Genomic DNA, 15836 nt, shown 5'->3' on the forward strand with positions numbered 1-15836 from the left:
CTCTTGGCTAAAGACAAAAAAAAACTGCAGGCGCTGGAATGTGAGGCAGACAGGCAGCATCAGGGGGTAGAGAAGTCAATGTTTTGTGTGTAACCCTTCGTCAGGACTGGGGGTGGGTGGAAGGGGAAGGGTGGGAGGGTGCAGGGTGATGACAGGTGGAGACAGGGAGAGGGTATAACCTGGTTGGTCAATGGGAGGAATGGAAGCGTTGAGTTCTCCAATTTCAAATATCCTCCCTTTCCCCACTTCCCTTCCATTCCTTTCAGCCACCTACCAGATTCATTCCTTCCATTGACCAACCCGGTCGCACCCTCTACCTGTCTTTGCCTATCCCCACTTCGCCACCCAGTCCCTGCCACCCCCTTTAACTGCAGCTCCCCCTACACCCACTCCCAGTCCTGAAGAAGGGTTGCACCCAAAACGTTGACTTCTTCACCACCTGATGCTGCCTCGCTTGCTGTGTTCCTCCAGCCTCCTGCTTGTCTACAATGCATCAGCTCTAGTGCCTTGAAAAAGCACCAAGTGGGTAAGTACCATTACTTCACATTGCTACACTGAGTGTAATGCTGAGTCTAAAGGCAAAGGCTGTTATAGACTGTACTGTTTTGAAAAGCAGAGAATCATTAGCAGTAACTTCCCAAAATCTACACTGACCTGCACATGGTGAGAGAGACATGGTTTCTGTCCCATTTTACTCCATTATAATGGTGAACACTGACAGCTGCACCATTGTTCAGATGACCGAATTCAAGCCATTATATAATTATTTAATATTTGGTTCATTTATAATTCAAGCTGTTTGCCAGGCTGAGGTAGGGCAGCAATGATGATTAATATGATAATGACATGGCTCATTTGCCAAGAAATGTTATACTTGGATCAGGCTCTGTGCACTGCAGATAAGCATGATTACCTCTGTACCAATCCCCAGTTAATAAATCACTCTTTTAATTCAGAGCAATTTAAAGAAAACTCTCTGTGGAATTTGCTTTATTTTCTTCTGCAATAGATTTTGCTCCCACCATCCTACCATGCCCCATAATCTAGTCATCCAAGGCGTGCCTGTGTTCCCTCATCTACATTGGTCCTCAGGCAAACGTAGAAGTCAATCTTGCATTTATGTTGAGATGTGGTGCTGGAAAAGCACAGCAGGTCAGGCAGCATTCAATGAGCAGGAGAATCAACTTTTTTTAGCAAGTGCCCTTTATCAGGAAGGAGGAATCTTCCACTTATAGGCATCAGCAGCATCGCTCCTTTCTCTCCCACCTCCCCACCATCTCTGTAACCTTTCCCTCTATAACCTTCAAGATCTCAGCTTTCCTTGACAGTAGATCCTACTGTATCCTTGAGCCCAAAACTAGAGGGCATAGGTTGAAAATGAGACAGGAAAGAGGCAAACGGGTCCTAAGGGGCAATCTTTCTCCACACACAGGATGGTGCGTGCGTGGAATGTACTACCACATGCAGTGGTAGAGGCTGGTAAAATTACATTTAAAAGGCATTTGGATGGGAATATGAATAGGAAGGGTTTAGAGGGATACAGGTCAAATTGATTTAGGATATCTGGCCAGCATGGGTGAGTTAGACCAAAGGGATTGTTCCCAATCGACATGACTCTATAATTCTCTTTTAAAGTACCTTGACATGTTTTATCATGGTATAAAAAGCACTTAAACTGCAGAATGTTTCATTCCAAAAACTGCTTGCCAAATCATAAAAAAAATGCATGTTAAGTGTGTTAGAAGGGGTGCCAATAAAGCAGCCTGCCTTATCCCAGATGGTATTGAGCTTCGAGTGTTGCTGGAGTTACCCTCATCCAGGCAGGTGGATACTCCAATATACTGTGGACTTGGAGGAGATCAGATGTCCACTCATTGAGAGAAAATTGAAATTGAAATTCAAACTGCTGTGGCACAGAAACCTTGGAGATTTTAAACAAGAGTAAACAAACTTCTAGAACATGCGATAACCTTAAATACTTTGCAGCTACTTGAAATGCAGCTGGTGTTGTAATGTAGGAAAGGAGTCAGTTTATTTCTACATATTTATCCCTCAACCCTATCACCAAGAGGTATCAAGGTATAACCGCACTGCTGGCTGGGGGAGCCAGCTGTATACAACTTAGTCACTGCTGTACTGTAGTAAATGTTGCAGCTATGTGTGAAATGTACTTCATCAATTGAAAAAGTGTTTTGGGAGTAGGACATGGGTTTGAAGGGCTGTTTGGAAGAGTTACAGAGTACAGCCGAAAGACTGAGAGGGTAGTTAGCATCGCAACAGCTGAAGGAAAGGTCGGACTGGCAAATTTGTAAAATTAAAGAAAGTAGTCTTGAGGAGGAAATTCTATATGGACAAGGAACAGAAAGCGGTCACTTAATCCTTCAAACCTGCTCCACCACTCATTAAGATCATGGCTGATCTGATTTTAACCTCAAATTTAGATTCCTGAAAGCCCCCGATAATCCTGCAGCCTCTTGGTCATCAAGAATCTACCTCTGCCTTTAGAATATTAAAAGATTCTAAGCCACTGTCCTTTCAGGAAGAGAATCCCAAAGAGTGACAGCCCTTGAATTTTTTTGCTTTGTGTATGTCTTAAAAGGGGCTCGAGGTAAAACTAGTTACAGATTCTGCCATAGGGCAAGACGGTCTTCACACCAACCTGCTCCATCTGGAAACCCACTGTAATATAGAATTTTTTTATCATACCATAAATAATAATTGGCTTCTGGGAAGTTTAACATCACTCCGCTGTGCAATTAATATTATTTGGTTAACATATAAAGCCTTTACAATGGACCAAATAATCAAAATTGGCTGCTGAAAGGAATTTTGAATGAAACTGCTTTTCAAGATAATTAAACAGGTTAATAGAATGCTGGATTTTATATCTAGGGGAAACAGCAGGAATTGCCTGTGGTGGTATTATTATTGAATTATTAATCCAGAGATTCAGGTAACGTTCTGGCACCTGAGTTCAACTCCCACCACAGGAAGATGGTAAAATTAAGAGTCTAATGACATTCACAAAACCATTGTTGGTTGTCAGGAAAAACCCATTTGGTTCATCAATGCCCTTTAGGGAAGGAAACTGCCATCATGCCTGGCCTACATGCGACTCCAGACCCACAGCAATATGGTTGGCCCCTGGGCAATAAATACTGGCCTAGCCAGTGATGGCAACTTTGCCACACAAGGTGATGTGTATATGGAACGAGCTGCCACAGGAAGTGGTACAGACAAGTACAATTTCAACAGTGGAAACACATCTAACGGATAGGAAAGGTTTAGAGAGATAAGGATCAAATGGTCTGTTTCTATGTGACTCTTTAATGCCCATGTCCCATGACTGAGTAATGAGTTTGTTCCCATTATCAGAAGCTTAAAGACAAAGTGTTGGAGAAACTCATCAGGTCTGGCAGCACCTGTGGATAAAACTTTGAGTTCAATATAACTTTTCTTCAGAACTTATCAGGTCTCCAGCAGCATCACTGTTTTGCTTTGACCTACTCTTAAAGATTAATTTGAGCCCTCCATAGTCACATACTTGAAGTCTGTGCAACCTTGAACACTCAGCATTGAAGTTGATTGTGCCATTTAACACATTAGATGCAAGCTGAACTGCTGGGTGCAGTAAGTCTCTTGCCTTTGTTTTCAAATCTTATAACATCATTCCATCGCCCCAGTGATCTTCACTTTCTTCACGCTGATGCTGTATAAAATGACTAAATGTGGGGTAATATATATCAGTATGAAAAAAAAAGGAAGAGTACTCTTTAAATGATGTACAAAGGGATCAGGATGTTCTTGTTCACCAGACAAATACCCAGTAAACAATTGGGAGGGCAAATAGCCACAGAATCATAGCATTCCTACAGTGTGGCAAGAGGCCATTCATCCCATTAAATCCACACTGACCCTCTGTCAAGCATCCCATGCAAACCCATCCCTCTACTCTCTTCCTATAACACTACATTTCCCCTGGCTAATCCACCTAAGCTGCACATTTTGGACAGTGGGAGGAAACTGGAGGACCCGAAGGAAATCCAGGCAGACAAGAACGTGCAAACTCCACATGCAGTATAGTAGCCTTCATTCCGAGAAAGAGATGTCTCACAGCAGTTAGTGAGGGCTGTTGAGAGACCACACCTGGAGTACAGTGTGGAGTGTTGGTCTCCCTACATTATACTTGCAATGGAGAATGCAGCAAAGGTTCAACAGGCAGACACCAGGAGTGGCAGGACTGACCTATGAAAAGAGCTTGGTTCAACAAGTCCTGAAGAGTTATTCACCAGAGTTTTGGAGCAGAAGGGATCTGATTGACAGAAAAAAACTTTCACAGTGCTGCATAGAGGTGGTACAGGGTGCTTTCCCTGATTGGGGAGTCTAGAACCAGGGGCACGGTCACGATAGAGGGTTGACTATTTAGGATCGAGATGAGGAATCCTTTCTTCACTCAAAAGAGAATGAAATCCTCTATCACAGAAGGTAGTGGAGGACAAGTTGCTGAATATATTCAAGAATGAAACAGTATTTTTAAAGGGTGTGAAGAGAAAGGAAGAATATGGCAGTGAGTTAGAGAATCAATCATCATTATACTGAATGGCAGCACATACTTGAAGAATTAAATGGCATATCCCGCTCCAAGGTTTCTCTGTCTCTGCTGACTGTGCCACAGCTAGAGATGCCAACCTTTCCTCCTCATTGGGAGGTGCAGAGATATCTCCCTTCAGGTGAGCTGCACTAAAATAAAAGCTGTCAGAGGACTTGGCCTTAAACTTTGCCTTTATAGTTAGCTCATTGGAAATAGGTAGCACAGCATTTGAATGGACCTGACAGGGGTAGCATCTAATGAAGGGGTTCAAGGTGCAATTATATAAGTCATGAAAAGGCAGGAGCTCAAATGGAAAGGCCCAGAAAGATTCAAACTGGAGGCCTTTCTGCACAATGGCACCAAAAACAAATTGATTCTATGTTAAATGTAAAGAGATTGGCTGATTAGAAATGTGAATGATTTTATTGTCAGGTGTACAAAAAATAAATGCAAAAAGCTTTTATTTGTCACCACGATTTGACACCATTTTGAAAAACTTAAGGGAAAAAGGAAAAGATATAGCTGAGAGTGAGTCCATTAGCCCTGAGCCAGCTCATCAACAATGCCACCACCCCTCGATCGCCTTGTTGCCGTCTACACCAGCACAAATGTGCACACTATGGGCAGTAGCAGAGCCATTGCTGATGATACAAAACAGTTGTCAGAGCACGTTGTGCAAGAGGATCCAGATGAGCGAATGAGAAAAAACTTGGCAGATGGAGTTTAAAGCAGGGAAGAATGAGGTCATGCACTTCGGTGTAAAGATCAAAGGCAGGAGTTCCATAAACATGCAGCATAAAAAGATTTGGGTGTACTTCTGCATGAAACACAAAACATAAGCTGCAACAAGTCATTAAGGTGCCAAATGGAATTTTGGCCTTTATTGTTAAGGTTTGGAATTTAAAAACAGGGAAGCATAACAGGAAAGGACGTTGGTGAGGCAGCACTTGGAATACTGCGTAAAGTTTTGAACCCTGTCTTTAAAGAATATCATAGAATTTCTACAGCATAGAAACATACCACCCAGACTGACACCGTACCCTAGAAATGGGGAATGTAAGGTTCCAGGGATATTTCACCTGGCCTGCACATGTTGGACTGTGGGAGGAAACCCACATAGATTTGGGGAAAATGTGGAAACTCCAGTTGCCAGCGGGTGGAATTGAACCTGGGTCTGTGGCATTGTGAGGCAGCAGTGCTAACCACTGAGGCACCGTACTGGATATATTGGCAAGAGAAGCTGCTCAAGAGTCACTACACTGTTTCCGGGGACCAATGCTTTGACATATGAGCAGTAGCTAAACAGCTAGGGTCCTCAGAATTTAAAAGAATGAAGAGTGATCTTATGGAGGGCAGCAGACAAGGCGGGGTAGAAACTACAATCATTTAAAAGAGGGCAGATTAAGGAGAACAAACATAGAAAGGATGTGAACATAAGAGGTATAGTTAGTAAGTTTGCAGATGACACCAAAATTAAAAATCAAAACACCAGGTTATAGTCCAACAGGTGGAAGCACACTAGCTTGTGGAGTGCTTCCAATTAAACCTGATGGACTATAACCTGGTGTGGTGAGATTTTTAACTTTGTACACTCCAGTCCACTACCGGTATTTCCAAATCATGACACCAAAATTGGAGGTGTAGTGGACAGTGAAGGAGGTTACCTCAGATTACAAACAGGATCTTGATCACATGGGCTAATGGGCTGAGAAGTGGCAGATGGAGTTTAATTCAGATAAATGTGAGGTGCTGCATTTTGGGAAAGCAAGTCTTAGCAGGACTTATACACCTTTAATGGTAAGGTCCTGGGGAGTGTTGCTGAACAAAGGGACCTTGGGGTGCAGGTTCATGGCTCCTTGAAAATGGAGTCACCAGTAGATAGGATAGTGAAGGCGGCGTTTGGTATGCTTTCCTTTATTGGTCAGAGTATTGAGTATAGGGTCAGGAGGTCATGTTGCAGCTGTACAGGACATTGGTAAGGCCACTGTTGAAATATTGCATGCAATTCTGGCCTCCTTCCAATTGGAAAGATGTTGTGAAACTTGAAAGGATTCAGAAAAGATTTACAAGGATATTGCCAGGGTTGGAGAATTTGTGCTACAGGGAGAGGCTGAATAGGCTACGGCTATTTTCTCTGGAGCGTCAGAAGCTGAGGGGTGACCTTATAGAGGTTTATAAAATCTGAGGGGCATGGATAGAGTAAATGGACAAGGTCATTTCCCTGGGGTAGGGGGAGTGTATAGGTTTAGGGTAAGAGGGGAAAGATATGAGAGACCCCTAAGGGGCATCATCTTCATGTAGAAGGTGGTGCGTGTATGGGTATATGAATGGGAAGGGTTTAGAGGGATGTAGGCCTGGTGCTGGCAGGTGGGACTAGATTGGGTTGGGATATCTAGTCGGCATGGATGAGTTGGACCGAAGGGTCTGTTTTCGAGCTGTACATCTCTATGACTCTATAACTGTATGGAACAGGAATAGGTCCTCCGGCCCATGAAGTTGTGCCGAACATGACGCCCAATTAAACTAATCCGTTCTGTCTGCCCTTGGTCCATATCCCACCATTCCTTGCATATTCAATATAGAATATAAAAATTAATCAACAGCAAACGGTTTGAGTTGCCGAGCTAGAATCTGAAGTGATTTGTAATATTCTATGACAACAGACATCATGGGAATCCTACTTAAAATATACAACTCATTTAATCACCAGACCTCTATGTTGCCAAATCAGTGCAAATGTAAGAGTTATTAGCTCTTTTAGATTATAAAGAAATTCAGCTTGCATGTAGTAACTGATCACCAATGTGATAAACATCTTGGACATAATATTCACTGCAAGAGTGTTCAGAAATGCAGCTGGTTCATTATACAACATAAACCAAAGCTGAAAGTGCGTTGCTGGAAAAGTGCAGCAGGTCAGGCAACATCCAAGGAGGAGAATTGACGTTTCAGGCATGAGCCCTTCTTCAGGAATGCCTGAAACGTCGATTCTCCTGCTCCTTGGATGCTGCCTGACCTGCTGCCTTTTCCAGCAACACATTTTCAGCTCTAATCTCCAGCATCTGCAGTCCTCACTTTCTCCATAAAGAAACCAAACACAACATGGTGATTGTGGTGATGTAATTAGATGAGGAAACCAAAGGCTGGATAAATGATCTGGGTGACACATTCAAACCCCTTCATGCCAATTTAAGAGTTTGACAACAAAGCTGTTGACTTGAGGTTCAATGTTGCTGTTTGGGGAAGAAAATCTCTTGTCCTTTCCTGGTCTGACCTGTCTGCAACTCCAGCCCCTGAGCAATGTGGCTGACTCTGAAATGCCTTCTGAAATAGCCAGAGTCAATCCAGCCAATGATGAAGACAGCAGCTCATGAGCCAAAAAGGATAGACATAGATGCATGTGACACTCATTCTGTGAACAAAAACAAAACCTAAAACCAATACAGCTGACTGTTAATTGCCCTCTGTATCTAGGTAAAAACAATGACTGCAGATGCTGGAAACCAGATTCTGGATCAGTGGTGCTGGAAGAGCACAGCAGTTCAGGCAGCATCCGAGGAGCAGCGAAATTGACGTTTCGGGCAAAAGCCCTTCATCAGGAATAGAGGCAGAGAGCCTGAAGCGTGGAGAGATAAGCTTGGGGAGGGTGGGGGTGGGGAGACTTCCTCCCCACCCCCACCCCCACCCCCACCCTCCTCTAGCTTATGCCCTCTGTATAACCTGACAAACAATTCAGGAAGAGATAGGAAATGCCAGTGGTAACCACATCCTGACACAGAATTGTTAAAGATCGAGGAATCATACAAGTTATGGTAAAACAATATTTTATTCAACTTTGCTTACCAGAATCATTTTCATTGTCACTTGAATCATTAGCAAGTATGCAAATACGTTTTGCAAATGATTACAGCCATTTCCTTTTTGCATTTGGAGTAAGTAATTAAATAAACTGCTGTATTTTTTCTTTAATAAATATAAACAAGGAAAAGATACAAAGGAAATGTGTGGAAAGGGTGGGTGGGGGTGCCAGGATAAGGGAGCACATAGTACAAATGGTTCAGCCATGATCTTGGCGAATAATGCCCGTGCAATGAAATGGTACTTACTCCTGTACATCATTACGTTGTCTTTTCCTTCTGCTTCACCCAGGCACCAGATTCGCAGACAATTGCAATTTAATCATCATTACAAAGGGTGCATTTATCAGTTCATGACAGTGGGGCAACTCCATCCAGTGTTTCAAGATTCCCCCCCCAATGTCAAACAGTTGTGTCACACCATTTCAAAATAGGATCCCACACTGAGGGCTCAGCAATGCTTTTTCCTGCTCATCACAGAAACAAGCAAGTGATTTTGTGTTCTCTCCTGTGTGGATGACCCAAAACAATCAATCTTTGTGGTTCCCACCTCCCATTCTGTGTCCAGTTGAGTTGATGGTGTTCAGTTTCTTACCCCTTCCTTGTTCGGTCTGGTACAAAGTGACCTGGATGAAGTCTACCCCTAAACGAGCCTCAGTTTGAAGTTGAGATAATGGCTGCAGACATGACTTGAGCATATATTCATAAGCTTTTATGTTGTGCAGCAAGAGGAGGACAGCTTTGGTAGCATGGTTCCCAGATTAAGGGCAGGGAGGTCTGGAACTGGTTATGTTGCCTCAATGGCTGCTTGTAAGTGGGGTAGCAAGAACTTGGCCAAACCATTAGCTATCTGTTGTTGGGTTTGCTCATATGAGGGGACTGTGGCAAGACAACGGCAGAGAGAGAGAACATCAAGTCACTTTAAGTGAAATATGTGCATAAAGGAAACTCAATGATAATGGACTTGAAAGTTAACAATCAGTCTGTCAGAGTGAGACATCAAAACAGATGCATTCATTTTGTGCAAGACAAGGATGGCTGGTTGGAACTGAAGGCTAATTTTCAGGACAGTGCTGCAAGTTGACACAGATATATGAAATAAATTGTACATTTTAATCATTACTTTGAACATGTTTGCATTTTATACGTGAAAATACTCGAAATGGGACATGGGAAGAGGATCTTTATGAACTAGCGGTCTGTAAGTCCCAAAATTTTGCTTGCTTTTCATTAGTTGTGAAAAGGCAGTGTTTTGAGTGGTCTGATTCGTTGGGTGACAGCGGTGCGTGGGCTGTGCAGTTCGAGGGCATCTGATGAAATCTCTCCAAAGTACAACCAATCTGAGATGAAGATAGTGTGCAAAACCCAAGTTGGATCGGCTAGGGGAATCCAGAACAGGCTTTGTACAGGTCAGAAACCTTCAACTAGAATCACTGCAGCTGGAAGCCAATTAAGGAAAACATTTCATAGGTCAGATTTTGGAATCAGCACAGATTTGAAACCTTGCAACATTCAATGTTATATAAATCCAACAATTATGCAGCACACTCTTCATCACTAGCATATATAGCATGCCCTCAAATTTGAGAAGAATATGTACGCAATTCAAGTTGATTCACCAACACACCTTTTCCACAGTTACCTAACATTGCTCTTCTTGACCTCCTCCTGTCTTTGGTGGCAAGAAAGTTTATACTTTGAAAGACGTAGTACCATGAATAAGATGAAAGCTCAGGAGTGAAGGTGACTGTTGCTTGCTCTTCAATAGGTCATGGGTAGTTTAGATGTGCACTGGCATGAGCTGAAATAGATGCACCATGGAGCAGATTATATTGATAGGGATAAGACATGTCATATTTAGAGAGGAGAAGAGAAGATTAATGTAATTAATCTTCAGTGCCAAATTGAATCTTTCAGCCTAGTCTTTCTGCTATGTAAATTGGGAGGGTTAAGGCACCATTAAGTACAGAAAGACTTTAGGCCACTTGAAGTTCAGAACCAATCAAAAATAACACTTTCATATCAATGAAATCAGACCCTCATTATTTAATGATAGCTTCCTCATAGTTAAGATCCTAATGAATGGCACCTTTAACTGTTGGAATAGATATAAAGGGAAAAGATCTGCTGAAGTATACAGGTGACTCTCAGAAAACTACAGCAGTAATGAGAAGAACGCATAGGCAAAAGCAAGACACCAGCTGGTTCTAGATGTGACATTTCATATCCTCTTGTTATTTCAATACCGTTTGAGAAGCGATGGATGAAGAAAACACAGCTTAAGATCACAATCACTCACCTTTCATTTATTAATTTGATTGTAATCATAACTTCTATTGAAAACTCTCAGTCTCCATGTAGTCTACTGAAAGGAAGGAATGATGTTATAACTTCTAATTCTAATGCCAGTGAGGAGAAAGGGGTAAGTTACAGTGCTCTTTTTGGACTTGGGCAATTGGATATCAAGGGAACCACTGTTCTGGAGTAGGTTACAGGGGAGTATAGGATGCGACGTTGAATGAGGCAAAACACGGAACCTGAGAATGTTACCAAGGACATCAGAAATCCTCAACAAAATGCAAGTTTGTAATGCTTACAGTGCCATTAATGCTTACAGCATAAATAAATGCACCACTTTCCCTCTAATAAAGCCAACAATGGCAGCAAGCCCCTGTATTAGGGCCAACTACTGACAAAACTGAATGATACAGAGAATAGCAGAATCTAGATTACAGGCTTTAATTTCAATTGTTGAGAAAATGACTCCATCCTAACGATGTGCTTGCTGCTTAATTTATCCTACAGTTAAGACAGCCACCAAATGAATATGGTATGGGTTACATTCACTTTATATCCAAGTATTACTTTATGAGATGGAAGGGGTATCTTAATTTGGGGCAAAAAAGCTTCTGCAGGTAGGTTCTTGAATCTCAAGTATATGCAAAATAAATATGGATTGTATTCAGCTGGTTAAAGCATGGAGGGGTCTGTACACTTTTTTGCGAAGGTGTAAAGCCAAGCTCAAACATTGTCCCTGGTGCTGAAAGTCTGGACTGGGACTGAACACCAATTTGAGAACCAGCTTTCCCAAGGGATATTGTCAGCATAAGTTACCGGTTACTCTAGTCACCGATAGACAACTCAAAGTGTCAATGAATCAATCAGCATACATTAAAGTGACTGGTTTGGCTTTCGAGATATGAGAACAAAATGTGTTTACACAACAGCACTGGCATCTCACATGAGGCCAGTGAAGAGCTCACTCTGAGATCCAGCCTTGGTTAAAACAAAAACAATTTTGTAATGGTTGGCTATTAAGAAAACCATTTAGAATCATGAGACTGAATAAATGGCTCTGGTGATGGAAATGCAACTACCAAGATAAAGATTCAGTTTCTTATTGATATAAATTCTCTGAAAAATTACTGTGATCAGGAGACCTCATGTATCCAAGACCGAGGAATCAAGAGTCATGGTGTTTGCCAAGACAAGGGACACATCAGCACCATACTTCACTGCCTCATCAAGTTATAGAATGAAAACATTGAGACAGTTACAATTTTAACCTTTCCCAATTGATTTGCTCATGTTATCAGGTTGGAGCTGTGTGCATCATGCAGCATTTTATTATAAATTATTTCTAGGGAAACCCTGAGCTCCAATCTGCTCAGCCAACAACCAGACCAGAGTTATGCACATTTAAATTAGAACCGCACCACCACTGTGAAGCAATACAACATTAGTACTAATGAAACTGAAATAAACAAACTCAACATGGCAAAATTTTTAATGCAGTGTTTACCTGCCTTTCTGACAAATTTTCAATCAATGCTCTGCTGAATGGCCATTCTTTGCAATGCTGCACCTACGATCACAGGGTCCGTACGCAGCATTTCCCTTACTCGGCTATGGATCTTTGTCGAGAGGGGTTCGGGTAGAGGGGAGTAGAAAGAATGTTTTCACCCTCCAGGAGAATCAGGTCGTTTAAGTTTAACGTGGTCTTCTGACATTCTGCAAGGAGGCTAGACAACCCAGCTCCCTCAAGAACAAGAAACACAGATTCACAGTTCATTTCCCAACTCGTGCAAAGGGCAAGTTACCGCAAGAAGTAGACTCCCAAAGACAGTGGCTGGAGAGGGAAACTGCTGCATACGTTACAATCTGGGCAATAACATGAGCATTACCACTAAAAATAAATCAGTGGGAAATGAGCTAGGCAAAGAGATTCCAGTTCAAAGATTGCACAACGAGTTAATACTCAAATGTAATTATTTGTTTAATTCTCTGTAATGGGTCAATGCTTTGGTCGCCAAATGTTTTGTTCACTTATCCTCTGGGTTTTCAGTAACTTATATTTGAGCTTTGTTCTTCAAGCAAGGGGGAGGGAGGGAGAGAGAGAAAAAAACAACTCAGATTGATTGTATTCTTTGTATGAAGTAATGGGAGCTATTAATTTTAAATGAAAAATGTCTTTGCTATCTTAGCAAGCTTACTCCAGTGCAATTTAATCCCAGCTGCTACTGCATTCAGTGCAGATCAAATCCAACTGGGCTACATAAATATCTTTTATAATTAATTATAACTTCAATAATTTTAACAGTGCCAGAAAAATAGTAATTGCTTTTTTCATCTATACTGGTATTCTTTGACGAGGTCCAACACAGGTTGGAAGCAACGCTGAACTCAGGGCCATCTGGACAATAGGTAGAGACACAGGTAAGCTAGAAAAGCAGAGGAATAATTTCCTATAGCTGGTGCACCAGAATGTAAGTGCCCACACTATACAAATACTGGGTCTATTAAACAATATTCCAGAGATTCAATTCAGAGTAAATTGAAGCTTTTGTTTTGTAAGTGAAGAACTGAGGGAAATGGTGAAGAGCTCAAAGTTAGTGAATAACTAACCATCACTCACTTGTAGATTCTAAATGATCAGTTCAGAGTATTTTCCCTGATTTAATTTGTAGGCAGACAAGGCTGTAAAGGGTAGAAGTTCAGACTAAAACCGACAGCTAAACTGTACCTGAGCCTGCACAATGTATTATCAAAACAATTGCAAAAATAGGTAGTATATGGCAACTTAAATTCAACCATATGCACTTGATATTTTCAGATGCTCAGTGAGGACACTGTCACTCTCAGCAAAATGACTTCTGCCAAGTTGCAGATTTGCGGCACTTCCAGCATTTTTTACATCCCCTATTACATTGAACCAATTTTGGGAATGCAACTTGATCACACTTATCTAAAGCGTATGGTAAGTTCCCAATGTAAAGGAGAAAAGTGAAGGATTCGGAAATTTCACATCATTTCAAAACCACTCTGTCCTGTAATGTCATTGCACATATTCTGTTTGGCAAACATGGGAGGTGACAAACTCTCAGTCCCTGTTCTCCACCCCTCCAAGCAGAAATCAAGTTCTGCAGTTATCAGGAAAGAACAGATTCCATTTGGTTGGGAAGGGTGCTAGCTTGCAGGTCTGGAGGAGTATCATGAGAGGGTGATGCAAACATGCAGTCATGGATGGCATGAAGTCAATCCACTAAGCCATGATCTAGGTACATTTGCCCCACCTCATCTCTTACGTGAATGGATGTCTATCTGGGACCCCAACAGTTGCACTGCTTCAGATTTCGATCCTCATCTGCTTTCTCCCCATCTCACCATGAGAATAGCAACAATGCTGATAATTTCATTGTTACAAATCATCTCAAAAAGAAGTGCAATTTGCTCTTCCACTCCAGTTCATGTCTCTGTTCTGCCTCAGCATCCATGGACACTGTATCATTTCTCAGAGCCCTTACGATGCCGTCGGAAGCTTGAGACATTCTCGTTCAGTGCACAGATCCTTCTGGAGAACTCCTCGAATCCTTCAGCGTCGAGCTCAGCCAGAACTTGGTCATCACTCTCTACTGCCACGGCGTGATCCACAGGAATGCAGAATCCTTCCAGCTGCTCATCTGAACTGAAGCCAGTAGCTTCCATGCCGATGATCTCCTCAGCCCGCTCAACAGAGCAGAAGACGCTGCCACCCGTAGAATGGTTTAAGTCACCTGATGGCAGATTACTGGTGCTGTCTGCGTGCACACTGAGCAAAGTTGTTCCATTCACCTCAGATGATTGCTCAGTGATAACCTCTTGTGTCTGGGCCCTTTCATAAACCATGCCATTTTCATTGCTATGCATTCCATTCTTCAAGACATTATACACAGCCTGGTCTCCACCTTTGAAGGAATCATCTGAAACTTCCAATGCTGAAGAGGTATGCACTTTGCTATCATCTTGTGGTTGTGCCTCGAGGGTTACAGCATGAGTTATTGCTGTATTGTAGCTCGGGGGCTGATCTTGTTCAGAGTTCCCATGTGACTGCCTCCATGCCCTTTCTGGAGAAGCTGCCTCTCTATTGTGGAAAGCAGTATCTGATCCTGCAGATATGCTGGTCGTGTGTCTTCGAGGTACAGGAATGGCACTGGATAGAGGTCGATCACTTCAAAGAGGGGGAATAAAAGAACCAGTTAACTTGGAACACGTAAGACTTATTATGTAATTTCACTACCTTACCACAACAACTTGCATTTACAGAGCATTTTCAAAAGCATCTTAAAGCACTTCACAGGAACAAAGTTGAACCATATACTAGGAAATATTAAGCCACAGTTGGTCAGAGATAAGTTTTAAGAAGCACTTTAAAATGCAAGACAGAGCACTAGGCAGGAAAATCTATAAGAGAAAGCGAGGACTGCAAACGCTGGAGATCAGAGTTGGGACTGTGGTGCTAGAAAGGCAAGGCCAGTCAGGCAGCATCAAAGGAGCAGGAGCATTGATGTTTAAGGCATAAGCCCTTCAATCAGGGCTTAGGCCCTGAATATCTGAAGACATGGTGCTACATGATGATGCAATCAAATGTTTAACAAGGCACAATACATGGAGCCCAGAGGTCTTGGAAGATCTGGGGCTGGGGTGACAAGGTTATGAAGGGATTCCAAGGGAAGGATGCCAGTGTTAAAAATCACTGTGTCACTAGATGGGAGAGCACAAGACATCTGTGTAACTGGGATTTGTTTTGAATATCAACAGCTGAGCTTTGTATGCACACAGTCATTTCTATCCAGCATTTTGAAAACATCATTTCATACATTTGCATTGTTAAAACAAAAAGTTGCAATAGTTAAGAACAGCTCACCTTGCTGCACCATTGTAGGTATTTTCCTCGCCAAAACAAATAACATTATGTCAAGTATATGCTTTCTTCCATGCCAGCAAGAAAATTAAGTGCATGGCTATCCCAGATGGGCAGTGACAGGACTATGAAAATTTTAAAGTATTACAGAAGGACTTCCTCTATCTCATGAATTCCAGATGATTTCCACCTTCATGGTGGTGCTTTG

The 15836-nt window shown here is 42.1% G+C and overlaps 1 protein-coding gene across 2 annotated transcripts in view; it reads right to left on the minus strand.

Moving 5' to 3' along the window:
• Positions 1-8434: 8434 nt before the first annotated feature.
• The window catches only part of uvrag (UV radiation resistance associated gene), a 315405-nt gene continuing 308003 nt past the window's right edge, over positions 8435-15836 (minus strand). For both annotated transcript variants that reach the window (XM_060826320.1, XM_060826321.1), the window contains one exon: positions 8435-14935. In XM_060826320.1, coding sequence (XP_060682303.1) covers positions 14233-14935 — 703 coding nt within the window. In that variant the 3' untranslated portion in view covers positions 8435-14232. The remainder of the gene's footprint in view (positions 14936-15836) is intronic.

This window comes from Hemiscyllium ocellatum, chromosome 6, assembly GCF_020745735.1.
Source record: "Hemiscyllium ocellatum isolate sHemOce1 chromosome 6, sHemOce1.pat.X.cur, whole genome shotgun sequence".
NCBI classification, from domain to species: domain Eukaryota; kingdom Metazoa; phylum Chordata; class Chondrichthyes; order Orectolobiformes; family Hemiscylliidae; genus Hemiscyllium; species Hemiscyllium ocellatum.